This window comes from Mirounga angustirostris, unplaced genomic scaffold (assembly GCF_029215605.1).
Source record: "Mirounga angustirostris isolate CCGP_5_RB_7025 unplaced genomic scaffold, mMirAng1.0.hap1 SCAF_9, whole genome shotgun sequence".
In the NCBI taxonomy this organism is placed as follows: Eukaryota; Metazoa; Chordata; class Mammalia; order Carnivora; family Phocidae; genus Mirounga; species Mirounga angustirostris.
Window position 1 is genome coordinate 68,714,841 of NW_026991717.1, and position 20,668 is coordinate 68,735,508.

Consider the following 20,668-nt stretch of genomic DNA (forward strand, 5'->3'; position numbering starts at 1 on the left):
CGACCGAGCCACCCAGGCGCCCTGACCACATATTTTTTAAGTAGGCTCCACACCCAAGGTGGGGCTTGAACTCATGACCCAGAGATCAAGAGCACATGCTCTACTGACTGAGCCATCCAGGCGTCCCTACAGAGAACTTTCTATGTACTATATACTTTCTGTAGTAATCTTAAATGGTTGCATATGTCCGTTATTGTTATGAAGTTCCTTTAAATTTTTACTGGACTTGTATCAAACCTCAGTATTACTGTAGGAAGAACTTCTATCCACTCCCTGTAATATATGCTCAGAGGAATGAAAGTTTTGACAGTTGCATTAGATATTAAAAAAACCGATTCCAAGTGTGCGTCTCAACTCTTAATCGGTTGACATGAACTACATCTTCTGATGGCCCTTCCAATTGATCAAGTGACTCATAATATCAAGAAGAACTACGCCTGGGGCATCTGCTTCCACCACCGCCTCAGTGACTTTAATCAGAGGACAAAGATCATGAGATTGCTGAGGAGCACACAGAAACACTGGGCATTTTCCTAAGTGTGGTGAGCCAGATTCCATGTGATTCTTCTGGCATTAAAAGGGTCTATTTCAGATCAAAGGTAAAAAGAAAGCCATCAAAACAGGAAAGAATCTCAGCCCCGAGGACATCGCTGTGCAGGTTTGCACCACCAGAGTCCCTTGGTCCGAGAAAATACCACATTCCACAAAGGCTTGGGAACATTCTACAGTAGTTTCCATCCCCAAATAAAATACTATAAAACCAATTCCAAAGGTGGGGGGGGAGAAGATGGTGTGTGCTGGGGGGGGAGCGGGGGGGCGTGGGCATGAGAAGACAAATCTGTCCATCATTCACTGTTAGCATATTCTCTGTTTGATCATATCACCATCAGACAAGAAATTCCTTTGTGTAGCCCATGGAATGAAGAGTTAAGAAAATTTCAAAGCCAATAGGAGGTGGACCAATAGCCTCTATGATACCTTTATGCTATTTCCTGGGCGGATGGTTAATACTGGCTTTAACTCTTTGTCCTGTGAGAAGGAGAAGTGGATTTCATTCTTTCCTGGGAATTACTACACACCCATAACACTAAAGAGTCGTCCAACTGGAAACAGATCTGATTACTTTTGCCAGACTTAATCTCTTACTTGAGCAGTTAATGAGAGCTTTCAATAATCTTAATCACATCACTTCAATAAAATATCTCGATGTTATTTCCACAGGAAATAAATGTCCACAGACCATAAACCCAACCTGGTTGATAGCTAACATGGGAGAGAGGTGGGAGTTGGATCCAGAAAAAGGGCCACTGTGCAGTGATAGTCAATGAATTATGCCCCTCTACCCCCTCCACCCACCATCAGGGCTGCTGGGGACTCTCTGAGGCCTCTACCGGGAAGGGGTGAGAAGGGAAATGAAGTGAAAGACAGGCAGCTAGAAGCATGAAAATTCTCCCATACATATGGACCCACCAGTGGCAGGAAGTCCCTGAAGGATCCGGAATATGAAGAGAACTCATGACCACGGAAAAGGGGAAGAAGGGGGAAAAGAACACAGGAACACAGGATATAAAAATGAAGATCCACTATCTGAAGAACTCCCTCCCTTTATGCTTTTCAGAGGGACAGTAACAAGAGACAATGTTTGGATGTTCTGGAGGAAGGTACCAGCAACAGACAAGTCACCCACACCAGAGGAAAAAGTCTCTCCCACTCCTTTCCTCCTCCTTTCCAATTCCTTCTTTTATAAGGTTAGAAGCACACTATCATGATTCCAAGGACTGGCTCCTGAAAGTGCTATGCAGGGCTGGGCCCAAAGGAAGGGGAATGGTTCTGAGCAATTACGTGGAGAGGCCAAGGTAGAGTGTGACCACCCACTGAATTTACTACTCGGTGGGCTCATGGTCAGTCACCATAGAAACTGAATGTCCTCTGTGTGCCTGCCTTGACCCAGATACAATGGAGCTTTTATAATATTTTTTATATAGAAAAAGGGCAGGGTGCCTAAGTGGCTCAGTTGGTTAAGCGACTGCTTCCGGCTCAGGTCATGATCCTGGAGTCCTGGGATTGAGTCCCGCATTGGGCTCCCTGCTCATCGGGGAGTCTGCTTCTCCCTTTGACCCTCTCCCCTCTCATGCTCTCTCTCTCTCTCTCAGTCTCTCTCTTAAATAAATAAAATATTAAAAAAAAAGAAAAAGGGCAACAAAATAAAAAGATAATTTTAAATCAGGAAAAAAACAAGATTTACTGAAGCTCAATGTATTTAATGCCCAGTTTCTGGATGAGGGACACGCACAATCCCAGAAGTTAGTGTGGTTTCTAAAAAAGAACCTTTAGAGTTGAAGCAACTATTCCACAACTGAGCCTCCAGAAGTCTCTCATCTAATAACTGCACAGACCTCCCTTTCCAAGAATTCCAATGGCTCCAGCATCCATGAGGAGAAAGAATTTTCATCACTAGGGTTCTATGATACATGAAACAAAAGCTGTAATTCTCTGACTTTCCTGGTGAAGGGGATTGGTTATATCATGAAAGTAGCAAGTCTTCTCAAACTAAGATCAATATATTGCAAAAATAAGATCAAAAGTATTTACCACATTTTTAAAGAACCACGCCTGGATCAATGATTTAGAGAAATTTAAAAAATGTCAAGAGTCAAAATGAACAGAAAGCTGTTGAAATTCCGCTTTCCTAGGTAGAGATTTTTATCTCAGAAATTGAGCACAATGTTTTGTCTAATCTTTAAGAGACCGTATATCATATTACGACCCATTCCCTAGACAAGGCGTTGACCACATGCTGTGGGAGTTACCCCAGAAAAGAATCGGTCCCCTGCATAGTGGCATATGAAACCCTGAGGCCCTGGCCACATTGGCCTGGAAAATGTAAGGAATATCGGAGTGGCACCTTTTATACATTACCTTTTTTGGTCTCATTGAATCCACTTTTAGAACCCCCAAATTACTTCCACATAAAATTTTATATCACATTAAACATATAAGCCAAATTGGCTCTTGAGCACCCATAAGTAAAACATGACAGTAAAACAGACCATAAATAAAACAGAATAAACATTCCTTCATGCTCATTTGGAAAATAGAGTCCAAAAAAAGAAAGAAAATCTGAATCGAGTTTCTTCAAGTGAGACTGAGTTCATCCCTCTTCTAGTAAAAAAATAAAGTTCTTGCCATAAAGTAATGATGCTTATAAAAGTGATTGTTAAAAAACAAAAATGAAAAACCTCTTACAACAGACAGATGAGCAAAGACACATGGGGCTTTTGCTCTTCTGCTTAGAGAACCCCAACGAACCCGAGCTACTCCAGCAGCATGAACAGCAGAATTTAGGTCAAGGGGCCAATTACCCAGTGTTAGCATCAAAGGCAGAGACAAGTTGCTACTTCTTTCTGCTCATTCCTGTTTCCTTTGAAAATCCTGAGTTAAGCAACCACAGAGGCAGCTTTAGAGTATGCCAAAGTAAAGCATTTTTAAAAGACATTTACCAAGCATGGCTTCTGGAAGCAACTACACCCCTGACCCTATAAGTCAGCACCAGCCTCGCCATTGCCACACTCCCCTACACCACTCCCAGTTGCCTTGCTACAGAGTGAATTGACTAACAGGCCCAGGAATTTGGGGTTCTTTGTTCAGGAGCCAGTCTCTGAACAGCACAAGCAGATTACGGTTTGTGAGCTGCCCAAGCACAGATGTAAAGTATCTTATACAGGGACTTACCTGGAGGTGACTGGTACTGGGGCCAAGCTGCAGTCTTTCCGGGCCCCAGGCTCTTTTCCAAAGGTTCCCCAGGCACCGACCGGGGTTGGCCTGCTCCGAGGGAGGTCGAGCTGGCTCCTTTGGTCTCCGTGACCTTTGCAGAGGGTGATGGCTCCAAGGTGTCAGCAGAAGGGGACCCAGAGAAAGTACTGCTCTTTCGGCCAAGAGAGTCATCAGGAGCCACTTCCCACTCACCAGGCAGTGAAGGGAGCTGCAGGGCCCTGTGATGCTGCTCGGGGCCTGGGAGCCTTGGAGAGAGAGGCGAGGGAACAGGTGCCATCCGTTTGTGTGTGCTGGACTGGGAGGCTGAATTATTCAGTAGCATGCTGAGGGCTGCTGGTGCTGGGGGGGACGGCTTCTTCTCATGGCCTCCGGGCTGTGACCGGTCCGGGCCTCCGCTGTGGGGCAGATCCAGAAACGAGGTTTTGTGATCCCTCAGAGGCAGCCCGGTCTTCCTCTTGCCTCTGGCTTCTGGGAGGGCACGGGGGACTGGTGTGCTTGGGGGGAAGCCCAGCCTTTTCCCCTCAGTGGCTTCATCTAACTTCTCACTCTCTATCACCTTCAGCAGGACCTTGTTCACAGCCCCCTCGGCACTGGCTGGCATGCGTTCCCTGTCCGACAGCTGCCACGACCTGTCGCCTTGCTGTTCCTGGCCCTGCCACCTGGACTCATGAGTCCCAGCCTCGGCTCCTGGGAGGGTGAGCCAGTCTGCTCTGGGTATAAACTCAGCTCGGGCTGCCGGGCAAATGGCCATGCTTTCCTCACCTTTGGGATGCGTTCTAACTACTCTTTGCACCTGAGTAGACAGATCCTGGACTTTGGCCACCACTCTGGAAATAGGCTTCTTCCTGCATGTACGCTCAGTAGACTTCTCCCTTTGGCCCCTCTCTGCCTCTGGATGCTTCTCAGAGTCCTCATGACTTCCAGATAAACCTGTCTGTGGGCGCACCAGCCTGTGAGGGCCCCTCTCCAGCACGCCAGCATCATCATCTCCTGGCTCTGTGGCGCTGCAGTGAGGGGGCGGCTCTCCTCTTCCAAGCCCGGGGTCCTCAGAAGCCCCCCTGAAGCTCCCAAAGCTGCGGCTTGTATCCAGTGTCCTGGGGAGCTCTGGGGGGCAGCTCTCTCTCCACTGTAGGGAAGAAATAAATGCCCCACTTGGGAACGAGCTGCCTCTCTCCTCTAGAAGCCAAAGATTAGGCCTTGTTCGAGAAAGAGGAAGAGATTTGCTGGAACAGATCTGGTCCTTCCCCATCTGAGGAGCCGACTGCTGGCCCCCATGCCCTTTTCTTCTTGTCCTCTTCTGTGGAAGCACCTCAAAGCTCCCTCTCCTTCCACCAAACCTCCGAGGCTTTCTGTTCCCATGGGCACTCCTCTTATTGAGACAGCCCACGGGGGGCTCCCCTGGCCAGTCACCAGCACTCTGGAAACAGTCGTCCTCAAGGGCCAGGCTCACGGACAGCTCCGGCAGCTTCCCCTCCTGGTTCCCCATCGTAATCCCCAGGATGTGGTCTGAGCTCAGCAGATTGGCCAGAAGTTTCTCCCTCTCTGCTGTGAGTTTGTACAGCTCAGTTAAAATGTCTTTTGTGGGAGTTTGCTTGAAAAATATGTCGCCTGGATGTTCATTTGGCTGCAGGCTGAGGTTGATGACGTCTGACCCCTCCCTGACTTGGTAGCAGTTATGAAACCCTTTATTGGATCTGTCTAGAGTTACAGTGCCCTTGTATGAAAATCCTCTGACCTCCCCCCTTGGAAGATAGAAGCTGATGTAGCAGACTTCAGTAATGGGCTTACGCAATTGGAGGGTGCAGTGAGTGCCTTCCATTATGCCTACCTAATTATTCATGCCTTGGAGATGCTGGTCTGTGGTCAGGCTTCCCAGGCTCCGGTGGTGGGGCATGTGATGGTGGCTAGGCAGGGAAAGCAGCTGACAGTCATCTCTAGCAACAAGACCGCCTGGTAGAAGAAGAGGGGAAGAAAGCAGTTTGTCTAACTGAGTGCATAAATCACACACCAACATAAATGAAATCATAGCAATGACTTATCCTTTCTCTCTGGCTGATCTCAACCAACTCAACTCACACCAACCAGAGGCTGATTGCAACCACTTCCCCAGTCCCATCCCCCCACCAAACCGGAGATTTTCTACAGCTGAGAGATGGCAGAGTGCTCTATTTTTTTTTTTTTTTTAAGATTTTATTTTATTTATTTGACAGAGAGAGAGAGACAGCTAGAGAGGGAACACAAGCAGGGGGAGTGGGAGAGGGAGAAGCAGGCTCCAGGCCGAGCAGAGAGCCCGATGCAGGGCTCGATCCCAGGACCCTGGGATCATGACCTGAGCCGAAGGCAGACGCTTAACAAATGAGCCACCCAGGTGCCCCCAGAGTGCTCTATTTTAGCCCCAATACAAAAGCTCCTTTTCCCCCAAAAGAGAACTCACCATATACCCTAGAGCAGGTCTGTCAACTTCTCTAGGCTTCAGTTTATGTTTTTCTATTAAACACAGCTAATACATCTCTCAGAAATCCCGAAGAAAGGGGACTTTGGGATCCTTAGAAAACATAGTCATTTTAATAACTCATGTTTGGAATATTACTTTGCAAAAACGAGTGAGCTTTTTTACTCTTCAAAAAGCACCTTCTAAGACTTGAGATTAATTTTCTATTTAACTTAAAGCAGTCTTGGGAAAAGGTATTAGGCCATAAATTTGGAGCCTTTTCTGAATACAACTCATATATTTTGCCAAAAGAGCTAAAAGTGAAAAATTTTAAGTTTGAAATTCAAATAAATATTTCAGGACCCTTAGTCAAGGTTGTTTGGGTTTTTTTCTTTTTTTTTCTCCCCTATTTCTTGCCTATTTAAGGCCAAATGGAATGGCAGAGAAAAAGTAAATATCTACAAGCCACTGGTTGGCCCTGTGCAGATTTTCCACGTCTTTACCAATGAAGCAGCTGAAATGTCACATAAGCAGTGAAGGTGGCTGTGTTTCTCTCCTAAGATTTGAGGAATCCTAGGCATGTCTTTGTGGCTAACATCCCCCTCTCCCCCAGACCAAGCATGGAGCTTAAAATTTTATATTATGACACTTCATTTCTTAAATTATAGCATTTCCCAATCTTTAAGACTTCCATGCCTAAAAGAAAATCCCTTTGGGAAGGGTAACGCAATAACCATTTACTAACCATTTATATCTTCAGTGAATTATTTTCCTCAGGTATTTTATAACTGGTTCTAAATAATAAAAAGCTACATAAAAGTACATCTTGAGTGGCAGAAGAGAGAAAGGAGGAAGAGTTTTGTAATAGAAACTCCTTGAGGAAGACTGATAAAAGGTGATAAAAATGAAGATTAAAAAAAAATACATACATCTGCTGGTCAACCCACAAGTGCCAGGAGGACTCAGAGTTCTCAGAGAAAGGGAAAGTAGAATGCCATTTTAAAGTGTTAAGAGAAAAGATGTGTTAACCCAGAATTTTATATCCAGTGAAATATTCTTCAAAAATGATGGTGAAATAAAGTCATTCTCAGATGAAGAAAGAGAATTATTGCCAGCAGACTTGCTCTAAAAGATGTGCTAAAGGAAGCTCTTCAGAGACAATGAAAAAAGAAACTTGTAACATCAAGAATGAAGAAAAAGCAACAGAAATGGTAATGTCTGTGTAAACACAGTATTATTCTTCTCTTGAGTTCTTTGAAAGATGTTTCATAGTTGAAAACAAAACAAAACAAAATAACATTGTTTGGTGGGGTTGCAATGTATGTACATATAATATACATGACAGCTACAACATTAAGAGGGTGGGAAAAGAGACCCATATGGTGATAAGTATAACAGAAATTTAATTCTGGCTACACTGTAAAGAGTAAGACATGCATATTTAATCCCTAGGGCAAAGACTAAAAGAGATATAATGAAAAATACAATTGATATATTAAAATGGAAGAATTAAAAAAAAATTCAAATAACTCAAAAGAAAACAAGAAAGGGGAAATGAAAGAGAGAAACCAAAAAATAGAGGCAACAAACACAAGTAAATAATAAAATGGGAAACCTAAAGCTAAACATATAAATAATTACATTAAATGTAAATGGCCTACACACACCATTAAAAAACAAAGATTGTCAGACATGTCTAATATGCAGTTAAATGCATATTAGTTAAATATGACTTGGATGAGGTTACTCAAGAAGAGTACACAGACCAAAAAAAGCAACGGTTGTAGTAGAGTCCTGGGAACACATATATAAGAGATAAATGGAGGGAAAAGAGACTTTAATCAAGGCTGAAAAAGAACATGCATTAAGATAATTCTCCACATTTTATAGCTAAAGAAATTAAGATTCAGTGATCTAACTTCTTACTATGCTTTTAGTATAGGTCTGTAAACCCTAGCCCTAATATCATTCAATCAGTGCTGCCAAAATGAGACCAGAACCCATGTCTCAGAAACTAGTGTTAGATTAAATCAGAGGGCTTCCATAATATAAGCAAGCCTTTCACCCTCCTTTCCCTGACAATAACTGGAGTCACACACCCAGTTATATCTTTAAATTCTTAGCTCCAGCCTTATGCATCATCTCTTCTTAAATACCTGTTGCATTTTCTCTCTATTGATACATTTTCTTTTGCAGAGGAATAGTGTAAAAATAGTGAAAGTCATAACCATGGTATTGTATCATGTTGAAGACCTTTCGACTTAGGATCAAGTAATAGGGTGTAGAAGGTAAAAGGAATGACCTTGGGGTTGTAGATCTCAACATTGGCCATGTAGTTTGTGGCAGGCTACATGGCAAAAATAAGTCCCTACCAATTATAAAAGAAAAATATCCCATTCTTGGAATCCTAAAATTTAAAAAAATATTGCAAAGTTTTACCTTGCTTTCAAGATAAAATACTCTTCTACCACTTTGGGGGGTCCAAATCCAGGTGCAAAATGGCTTCTTTGTGCCACGTGTTCATAATTTCTGAGTTTCTAATGATCATGTAAACAAATAGGGAAGATACTCCTAGCGCCTCTCTCTCTCGGCCTTATCATTTAACAAAAAATTTAAGCAAAAGGCATTATCTGCAATGAAAGGTAGGGATTGAGAAGTGAATTGTTTTAAAGTGGAGTTGCTTGAAAACAACAAATTTCTCCTCTGAATGCACAAGAGCACAGGTATTGATATATCAGTGGCACAAAGATAATCTAACTTGCCTGAATTTAGCATCCAGAGGGCATCTTAGAGAAAATTTATGGAGGAAAAAAATTATTTCATATTTTCTGGTCTTAGGATGAGTTTCAGAATTAGCTTTGATATAATTTTGAACATCCAAAGTCCAAATAATTTAAGACAAAGAACATGAACAAATCTTTTTCAAACACTCTCATTTCCCCATTCTCTTCCATAGTCTGAAATTATTTTTATCAAAATTGTTATGCACATCCTCCACTATCATCAATAAATACTTACAGAGCTGCCTCTGAAGCATAGAACTATCCACACTTTTTCCCAATCTCTCTCTCTCAACCAAAGAAAAGTCTCTTCAGGATTCAGCTATCAGCCTAGCATCCCTGCCAGTGTCAGTATCTGGATAAAATGCCCCTCATGTATTTTCTTCTTTCCTTTGTGAAATGAGAAAGTTAATCTCTAAGTTTCTAATTCATTACCTCAGAATATTACTTGGTGACACCTACTAGCTAGCCAAAGAACTACAAAACTCCTCCTCTTTGAAGAAAAACATATGCCCTGAGTAAAGGAACTTCAACCTCAGCACTCTAGTGGGCACCACATCACAGGCAGTCTTCTGAGCAGGGCAAACACTTCTCTTCAACAAGCCATTAGCAAGTCAGAGTGCAGTGCTGAATCATCACACATATTTTCCCTCTGAGAAACCAGAGGAAAAAAAACTATAAGTCTTGGGAGAAAAAAAGCAAAATAACAAGGAAAGCAATATTGAGTGGGGTTAAATGCACCAGCACTATAATTCCATGCTGAGTTCACAGGACTATTTCAAGCAGCATTGCCTCATTCTGCTTTGACTAAAATACAGCAGCTCTGCAGGCTCCACACACTAAATTATACATCTTAATTTGGCCTGCAAAGTAACCTTCTCTGGTTATGCTCAGTGTAAATGCACTTTGTTTCTTGGGGAGTCTTCATGTCTTCCATTTCCTCTGGCAAACTCCAGGCTGTCTCTCCAAGATAACACTGTTGTGGTGATTTCTTCCCTGACTCTTTTTCCAATAAGCAAGTACATGATTTCACTCTACCCAAAATGGAAATATCTGTTGTACCTCATCATAATGGAAAATTATTGCCTTTTTAGTAGATGCTATTCAATGCTCATGACATACTTCACCAAAGCCTAAAATAAGATCCAAGAATTACCTGCAGTCATGCTGTCTGCTTACTGTCAGTTTCCTAATTGATTCTGGCCCTAAAAGACCAAGGTGAAGCTTTATTTGCTTAGCGATTGGCAAAGTAATGCCCCGTGACTTCATCTGAGCCCAGTACTAAGAGAGATTATCTATAAGTTCCATTATTAAACTGAAAATTGCCCATTTGTCCATTCAGATTCAGGTTCTCCCCTTCCACACACCACTCTAAATACCAGGAGACTGAGTGAACAAGCTCCCTGGTAACTCTGGCTTCTACTGGGTTTAGACATCGGGAAATACTAGTGGAGGATGAGAGAGCAGAATGGAAGAAGGTTCGTATTTATTCCCTGGCTCCCTTCCTCCTTGGCTATGGTTTTGTAGTAGGTATCTCCTCTAATGAAGACCACAGTTCCTTTTGGGTAGCCTTCCTCCAGGTATAGCTACTGTCTCTGGGTACCAGTTGTGACTTCCTCCCATTGTTTATCCAAGCCTAGGTAGCTTTGAACTCTGCCACTTGTGTGTTATTTTGGAAAAGTTAGCACCTGCCTCTCTCCTTCCCACCCATCCTAGGATAGAATGCAGTACTACTGATTTTCAAATAGAAGATATAAAAATAAAGATAAGTCTGCAATAGCTTTCTAGCTCTTTTCCCCCAGAGGTATTTTTTCTCAAAGAATCTACACACTGTAAGAGTAGGAGAATAGAAACAATAGTCAAATTATTGCAGTACAGGGGCGCCTGGGTGGCTCAAGCATTAAATGTCTGCCTTCAGCTCAGGTCATGATCCCAGGGTCCTGGGATTGAGCCCCACATCTGGCTCCATGCTCCGTGGGAAGCCTGCTTCTCCCTCTCCCACTTCCCTTGCTTGTGTTCCCTCTCTCGCTGTGTCTCTCTGTGTCAAATAAATAAATAAAATCTTTAAAAAAATTATTGCAATAAAGCAGAAAGAGACTCGTTTGACAAGACATCAAAGAATAGATTAGAGGAGGTTAAAAAAAGAGAGACACATCATGTTTGCAGGATCAGAAAATCCTTCAAAAAGAAGAAAGCATTTGGAGTAGCTCCATACTAGGGTAAGATTTTGACAGATGTGATTTTAAAAAGGGAATTCTAGGAGGAGAGACATTATACAAGACCAAGAAATTTGCTAACATGTGCAAAGGGAAGAAGTACTCTCCATGTCTGTTTTTTAGACACGTGTTAGGAGAGATAAGTCAAGAGTGATAGCACATTGTAAAAATATTTGAATCCAGGTTGGTGAGAAATTAATGCTAACTTCATAAACAAATGGGAAGCTGTGGATGGGTTTTGATAAGAGAAGTTGTTTGTTCTACTGAGCTCAGCAGTAACGTCAGAACAGAACGGAGTCGAAAAAGATCAGACAGAGAGTCAAGAATGCGGAACTCCAGTAAACATAAAATTCTGTAAAGAGGTTGAAAAAGAAACATATTAGAAGGGGAAATCACAGGCAGAGTTTTAGATAGTGATTTTAGTAAAGTAAGAGGATACCAAATTATATTGCAAAGAGCAAGAGAGAGGCTAATGGGTAAGAGAAGAAAATAAGAAGAATAATCTGTACGGGTATCAAGGTGTTGTCTTTGTTGTTACTTTTATTTTGTTTTTTTAAGTGGAGGACACAAGGGAGGGTAAGCCTTGACAAGAGGAGGTTGTTTCATGCTCAAAGACTAGGGCTAAGTAAAGGGGAGAAGATGGTTATGAGATAGAAAGCAGTGAAATTGAAAGAGTACATATTATCTCAGTGATTTTTGTTTTCTTTATAAAAATTCTACAATTTTATTATTTTCTTTGCATTCTTACAATGTCACAAGAATGAAAGCATTAAATCAGTCTATACTGCAAAAGAAAAATTTCTACCTTTGAAACTCTGACTTGACTATGAAACCACCAGTACTCTGAGCTAGGCATTATTAGAACATACTGGCAAAGCTCTACAAAAATAAAATAGAGGCCAAAGGTTAATCAATAGAATTATTTTTGGTCAATAAATTTCTAGCCATAGCCAGAGATGGCTACCAAAGGATAAGAAAAAGGGCTCCTTTTTGTGTTTGTTTGTTCATCCATAAACCAACACACTCAGATACCTAGCTCTTCTATTAGGTGTGAGTGTTGAAGATTCTCCCAAAGACCTGAGAGAATCCTTTCTTCACCTCTCCTGTACCTCTTCAAAGCTTCAGACATAAAGATAAACAAATGTCAGCTTTCCATGTGATCTTCATGAAAATATAAGATATTGAGATCTTCAACACATCTCTGGCTCATGTCACTATCTGGCTTATATCATCATCTGTGGGAGACAGATGAGTATACTGAGGAAATAAACCCCTTCCCCATGATATAAAAAAGAATCTGAACATACAAAATTCTTTTTTTTTTTTTTAAGATTTTATTTATTTAACAGAGAGAGAGACACAGTGAGAGAGGGAACACAAGCAGGGGGAGTGGGAGAGAGATAAGCAGGCTTCCCACCGAGCAGGGAGCCCGATGCGGGGCTCGATCCCAGGACCCTGGGATCATGACCTGAGCCAAAGGCAGATGCTTAACGACTGAGCCACCCAGGCACCCCTGAACATACAAAGTTCTTATTCATTGAACACATTTTATAGAGGAGTAAGGACTCAGGCAGGGTTCTTTGAGGGCATTCTTATTTAAAGGCCTGCCACATACACATTCTTTTCAAGTGCACATGTAACATTCTCCAGAATAGATCACATATTAAGCCACAAAACAATTCTTAACAAATTCAAAAAGATCAAAGTCATGCCATGTATCTTTTCTGACCACAACACTGTGAAATCAGAAATCAACCACAAATAAAAAATCTGGAAAGAACACAAATACATGAAGGTTAAATAACATGCTGCTAAACAATGAATGGGTTAACCAAGAAATCAAAGAAGAAATAAAAAATTACATGGAGAGAAATGAAAATGAAAACACAATGGTCCAAAATCTTTGGGATGCAGCAAAAGTGGCTCTAAGAGGAAAGTTTATAGCCATACAGGCCTACCTTGAGAAGCAAGAAAAATCTCCAATAAACAACCTAACCTTACACCTAAAGGAGCTAGAAAAAGAACAAATAAAACCCAAACTAGCTAAAGGAAGGAAATAATAAAGATTAGAGCAGAAATAAATGATATAGAAACTAAAAAACAATAGAGCAGATCAGTGAAGCCAGGAGCTGATTCTTTGAAAAGATCAACAAAACTGATAAACCTCCAGCCAGACTCATATCAAAAGAGAGAGAGAGAAGGGACTCAAACAAAGTCACAAGTGAAAGAGGAGAAATAACATCCAACACCACAGAAATACAAACAATTGTAAGAGAATATTATGAAAAAATATATGCTGACAAATTGGACAACCTAGAAGAAATGGATAAATTCCTAGAAACATATAACCTACCAAAACTGAAACAGGAAGAAATAGAAAATTTGAACAGACCAATTACCAGCAAGGAAATTAAATCAGTAGTCAAAAAACCCCAACAAACAAAAGGGAAGAAGTACTTCAGATGGCTTCACAGGGAAATCCTACCAAACATTTAAAGAAGAGTTAATACCTATTCTCAAACAGAAGAGGAAGGAAAACTTCCAAATTCATTCTATAAAGCCACCATTACCCTGGTACCAAAACCACTAAAAAAGAGAATTATAGGCCAATATCCCTGATGAACACAGATGCAAAAATCCTCAACAAAATACAAACAAACCAAATCCAACAATACATTAAAAAAAAAAGAATCATTCACCATGATCAAGTGGGATTTATTCTCAGGATACAAGGATGGTCCAATATTCACAGATCAATCAATGTGATATATTCTATCAGTAAGAGAAAGGATGAGAACCATATGATCATTTCAATAGATGCAGAAAAAGCATTTGACAAAGTACAATGTTCATTCCTGATAAAAACTCTCAAAAAGTAGGTGTAGAGGGAACATACCTCAACATAATAAAGGTCACATAAGAAAAACCCACAGAGCTAACATCCTCAATGGGAAAAAAACTGAGAGCTTTCCCTCTAAGGTCAAAAATAAGACAAGGATGTCCACTCTCCCACTTTTCTTCAACATAGTACTGGAAATCCTAGCCACAGCAATCAGACAACAAGAAGAAATAAAAGGCATCCAAATTGATAAGAAGTAAAACTTTCACTATCTGCAGATGACATGATACTATATAGAGAAAACCCAAAAGACTCCACCAAAAAACTGCTAGAACTGATAAATGAATCCAGTAAAGTCGCAGGATACAAAATCAACGTACAGAAATCAGTTGCATTTCTACACACCAATAATGAAGCAGCTGAAAGAGAAATTAAGGAAACAATCCCATTTACAATTACACCAAAAAATAGTAAGATACCTAGAAATAAACCTAGCCAAAGAGGTGAAAGACATGTACTCTGAAAACCATAAAACACTGATGAAAGAAATTGAAGAGGACGCAAAGAAATGGAAAGAGATTCCATGCTCATGGATTGGAAGAAAAAATATTGTTAAAATGTCTATACTATCCAAAGCAATCTACACATTTAATGCAATCCCTATCAAAATACCAACAGCATTTTTCACAGAACTGGAACAAACAATCCTAAAATTTGTATGGAACCACAAAAGATCCCTAATAGCCAAAGCAATCTTGAAAAAGAAAACAAAAAACAAAAAAAACTGGAGGCATCACAATTTCAGACTTCAAGTTATATTACAAAGCTATAGTAATCAAAAGAGCATGGTACTGGAACAAAAATAGACATATAAGTCAATGGAACAGAATAGAAAGCCCAGAAATAAACCCAATTAATCTTCAACAAAGGAGGCAAAAATATGCAATGGAAAAGGACAGTCTCAATCAGTCAATCAACAATCAGTGTCTGCCACAGAGCACAGACCTCAAGGAGGAAGGGAGGAACACAGGGACTCAGAAATAAAGCTACTCTGCCATCTCTCTCATTTCCCCTACAGCCCCGATGTTGAAAGAAAACCCATTTTAACTGTCTCATATTGTGTGTTTTCATTTTATAAAAAGGCCGGAATATTTTCGTATATCATAATAATATGACATTTGTACAAAACTTTTGTAAGACAGGTTGTGTGGACTGATGACTCTCTGATCTCTACCTCTGAAACTAATAATACACTATATGTTAATTAATTGAATTTAAGTGAATAAATAAATAAAAAGAAGTTGTGTGGTTGGAATTTCTATTTGAGCCCTACAATCACTCTGTGAAGCAGACATGATGGATGATGTCATTGTCAGGGCACAAACAGCGAGGCTAAAGGAGACCAGAAAGTTTAAGGTGACTTGCCCCTGATCACACAACTAGGGAGCAGTATAAATGGGACTCAAACCCAGGTTTCTGGACTCTCAGTTTGGTGTTCTTTCTACTACCCTACTATAGCTGACAGTCATTTTTTAAATAAAGAAGAAAACTAAAGAAAAAAAATGCCATAGCAACATTTATAGTTGGGTAGAACTTTAAATGCAATGTAGTACTAAACGGAGGAAAGCAAGTGGGCTTAAAGCCAAGCCTTGGTAAAGGTCTCTCATTTAAATATGATTTTTAGAAGATTTCTATGTCTGCTTAAATATTCAGGATTCTACATGGGACTATAATTTATAGGCAATGGTTCTGTAAGTTATGTCTGCTTCCTCTTTGCTTGGCTGTTCTTGTTGAGGGAGACCACAGTGGTGTTAGATATTCACAAACTCACTTTTACCATGGGGATCAAAGAAGGCCCTACTCATCTTAATCAAGTGTCAGTTCATAAAATCTGCCATAAAAATTAGTCATTTTGAGATTTTTTTGTACAACATCAGTAACTCTAAATACAGTGATGTTTCAACAAGGATCTCCTAAGAAAGGGGTAGAGGAGCTCAGGACTGCATTCCAATCCAGTGTTCAGGTCTGTTTCAGCACAGATAGCTGGGATCACCACTGTTGTCTGGCAAGCTTTTCCTTAGTTCACCAATGAGGAGGCAGGAAGTTAACAATTTGGGCACAGTCAAAATCCATAAAAATCAAAGACAGAGATGTGCTAATAAAATAGGTGGATTCATACTTGGTTGAGAAGGAGGAAGAAGAAGAATGGGAACAGGAGAAGGAGGTAGATATTGGCCAACATCTTAATCAGTTTTTTTTTTTAAGATTTTTTTTTAATTCATTTATTTGACACAGAGAGCACGAGAGAGACAGAGAGCAAGTACAAGCAGGGGGACGGCAGGCAGAGGGAGAAGAAGGTTCCCTGCTGAGCAAGGAGCCTGATAGAGGGGCTCGATCCCAGGACCCTGGAATCATGACCTGAGCTGAAGGCAGCCGCTTAACCGACTGAGCCACCCAGGTGCCCCTCTTAATCAGTTCTTAATCAGTGCTAGGCCCTAGGCTAAGTGCTTTCTATGCCTCAGTCATTGATTCTCATTGTCCTATGAGATGGGTACTAGTAATTTTCCCATTTTACCCATGAGAACCATATAAGCTCAGAGAGGTTAAGTAGTTTGCCCCAAGTCACAAAGCTATTAAGTCACAGAACTGAAATCTGAATCCAAGTCTGTTTTAAAAGTCTGCATGTAGAAGCTACAAAACACTTCATTTCTTAAAACTTTAGGAAGAGATCATGAATCCATTATTGGAGACCCTCAAGAGACCTCTAACATCTCTACATAAGTATTATTTATCTTCTCTTCATAAAAAGACGGTTAACAGATTGTGGCTATTAGGCAACTGACATCATGATCTGGGTGCCCCTTAGCCAGAATATAAATCATCCATCTGGCAGCAAAGAAAATGAAGATATAACACTTGCAAAATTCCTGCTAGGAATTCCTCTTTGTTCTGAAAGAATACTAGTGCTCACGGCTTAATATTTCTGTTAGGACCTAAAGAAAGATTTGCCCCACAAATGCCCCAGAGGAGATAAGAAAGGTTAAAATTGGACATCAGCATTTGCCTCAAGTTAAGTAAGAATTATGATTGAATGTCAGTAAGCTTCTATCTCAGGAGATGTAATAAAATGTGTCAACCCTCTCCATTCCCCACCCCCACCCCCGCCCCCTGACTTCGAGGCCATCCCCTTTGTGATCAGGAACTAGGCTGCAGATGTGGACTCTTGGAACCCTGTTTGCTCAAACATTTAAACCAATCCCACCTTTGGCAGAAGGCTGGAAGCTGTAAAGAGCATATCTAAACAACATCTAACTAGTCTCTATCTTTCGACATCTGAATTTAAAAGAAAGTCTCAGCCACAGAGGGTAATTATTTTATCCCTAATTTCAGCAGCTTTTAAGAAACAGACCCTTTATGCCATAGTGGCTGCAGTCAGGCCCAGAGCAAAGGAAACAGTACCATCTTGAGCTCAGTAAACATCTTCCTTTAATAAACTGAGCTGTTCTGAGAACTCCGCATATGATTGCCACTTACAATTTCACTACTTTATGCAATAATATCACGTCCACAATTCCTACAGCTTGATATGTCATACAGAAGATGTCTAACAGTTCTTTCATACCATATACATACGATTTTAAAAGCATTTCCAGATGATTCCACAAGCTCATTCTCAACAATCTAGTAATTGATCTCAACTACAAGGCAAAAACATAAAAAGACTATTACTGTATCAGAAATAAAAAAACGCAGCTATCCATATGGCAGACTTGGAAAGAATAAAGGTGAAGGTAAGTATATGCATTTATGAGACCAATGGAAAAGCCAAAGTTTTTAGTTACAGATGGTTGCCCTGGATAACTTGTTATAGCAACCTCATGTTGCTTCTAGAGCTCTCTTATGTTCCCAGGATTCAAAACATATAAAAAATTCCTTTGAAAAACATAACAATTTAATAAAAACATTTCAGAATATGAGATTGCTAAAATTGCTAGGTAGACAGAAAAAATTATGCACAATAAAAAAATTGAAAATGAATTTGGAGGCAAATGGCTGTTGTTTTGATTCCTAAAGTAAAGAATGGTAGGTCTCTCCTTAAAAGCACAAAAGGGAACCTCTGGGAACTAAAGGACTCTGAGCACAGTTCTGAAATCAGGAAAATTTTATATTGCCTGTGGCAAGTTTCAAACATAGTTTGAAATAAAAGTAAATAAATACTAAATACAGCAAATGGATCTGTGATGACAGAATGCAGAATGAAAAGGAAACTAAGGTCTGGGCTTCCATAACCTTTTATAGCCGTTTATGAAAAGTTGGAATTGGCACAAATTTCTGTCTCACAAATAGAAAAGTAAATCTGTGAATCTGATGAGGCCACTAGGGAACACACTATCAAGTACACTTGTCATCAGTTGGGGGACATTGTTACAAGTGAACTTGTACTGCATAGTATATCAACCTCCCAGTTGGGAGGAATCTGACTGATTAAGAGAACAGGATTCACCAAAAAAAATCTTTTTTTTTTTTTTTTTTTTAAGAGAGGGAGGTGGATGGAGGGGCAGAGAGAGAGAGAGAATCTTAAGCAGTGTGGGTGTGGAGCCCAACACAGGGCTTGATCTCATGACTCTTCGATCATGACCTGAGCCAAAACCAAGAGTCAGACACTTAACTGACTGAGCCACCTGGATGCCCCACCAAGAAAATCCTTCTTAAAGGCCTGACATCATCAGAGGAAACATCGTTTGGTTGTGTTGGGGGCCTATTTGAGCCAAAAAAATCTATAGCACTCAAATCATTCTTCTAAAAAGAATGTTTTGAAATATTAAATATTTCAGTAAATGACATTTTATAACATAAATAATTTCAAGGCATGCAAATTTAGTTCAACCAATGGCTCTTGGAATTTAATTACTCATGGAGGAAAAATGATCCATGAGGTTTTCTTAAATCTTGATGTTGGGAGACAGGATACAACATTTCCCCATTCCTTCTCTTCAGTCTCAATTGCTTTGCCAGACCCAAAGTATTACTAATATAGCCATAACCACAGCTAGTTATTCTTCAATCCTAAAATGTTTCAGTAAAAGGTACACAATGAACACTGAGTTTGCAAACGGAATTAGAAATGTCGCTCAGGGGCGCCTGGGTGGCTCAGATGGTTAAGCATTATCCTTTGGCTCAGGTCTTGATCCCATGGTCCTAGGATCGAGCCCCGCATTGGGATCCCTGCTCTGCAGGAAGCCTGCTTCTCCCTCTCCTGCTCCCCCTTCTTGTGTTCTTTCTCTGGCTGTCTCTCTCTGTCAAATAAATAAAATCTTAAAAAAAGAAATGTGGTCGCTCATATAACTGTGTGTTAATATCACTAGCTGCCATCATGATGCATAGTGTATAAAACACAATCATTTAGGGGCTCTTGGGTGGCTCAGTTGGTTAAGTGTCTGCCTTCAGCTCAGGTCATGATCCCAGGGACTTGGGATCAAGCCCCACATCAGGCTCTCTGCTCGGTGGGAGTCTGCTTGTTTTTCTCCCTCTGCCTCTCCTCCAACTCATGCTTTCTCTCTCTCAAATAAATAAACAAAATCTTTTTAAAAATACACAATGATTCGGGTGCCTGGGTGGCTTAGTCGTTAAGTGTCTGCCTTCAGCTCAGGTCATGATCCCAGGGTCCTGGGATTGAGCCCTGCGTCGGGCTCCCAGCTCCCCGGGAAGCCTGCTTCTCCCTCTCCCACTCCCCCTGCTTGTGTTTCCTCTCACTGTGTCTCTCTCTGTCAAATAAATAAATAAAATCTTTAAAAAAAATACACAATGATTCAAATGGGAGACCTGTATTCTACATCTAAGGTACTCACAGATTTTATAGTTACTAGTGAAAACCTGACACCATTACAAAGAGGTACAAAGAGGTGGTGAACATGTGAATTTATGACTAAATGATCAACCCTCATACTAACTCAAGTTTCGATGATGAACTTGATGCAAAGGCCACTGGTAATCTGAGTGACCTGGAAGAAGGATGGCCAGATGAGGAAAGGTGCAACCCATGATGCAGGAGGGCTATATGGATCTGCATGCAGTGATAAACCATAGTCAGTTGCACAACTAAGGGCAACTTGTCACCAAGAGATGAGACAAAAAAGGGAACAAGGAGAGGAGACTGACATTGGTTATGTGGTTTGACACTGAGTTAGAAATGCTACAACTGTTAACTCATTTAACTCTAAGGGTGATCTTCTGTCTCATATGGTGATCTTCATTTTATAATAATGACATAATAAATGAAGTTCACGAGAAGGAAGTGGCAAAATTGGGCTTCAACACAAGGTCAGTCTAACCCCAATGTCAATATCCTCGCAATATTGCACATTCAAGTGGGATGGCCTTGAAGACTGTCTATCCACACTCTACCTTTTAAAAGGATTTTAAAAAAAGAGAGCTAGAAAAAGTGAGCAAATGATTTCTTTTTTTTTTAAAGATTCCATTTATTTATTTGAGAGAGAGAGAATGAGAGAGAGCACATGAGAGGGGGGAGGGTCAGAGGGAGAAGCAGACTCCCCGCCAAGCAGGGAGCCTGACGCGGGACTCGATCCAGGGACTCCAGGATCATGACCTGAGCCGAAGGCAGTCGCTT

General features: G+C 40.8%; 1 protein-coding gene across 1 annotated transcript; it reads right to left on the minus strand.

The window, feature by feature from the left end:
• Positions 1-2,170: 2,170 nt before the first annotated feature.
• Positions 2,171-5,593, minus strand: LOC123861373 (formin-1-like). The gene has a single exon (XM_045900409.2). The coding sequence runs from the start codon at positions 5,591-5,593 to the stop codon at positions 3,677-3,679; it is 1,917 nt and encodes a 638-aa protein (XP_045756365.2). The 3' UTR covers positions 2,171-3,676.
• Between the last annotated feature and the right edge of the window lie 15,075 nt (positions 5,594-20,668).

Excerpts from the sequence above, each read along its gene's own strand:
- LOC123861373 (XM_045900409.2), bottom strand. The coding sequence starts at position 5,593 with ATGGAAGGCACTCACTGCACCCTCCAATTGCGTAAGCCCATTACTGAA.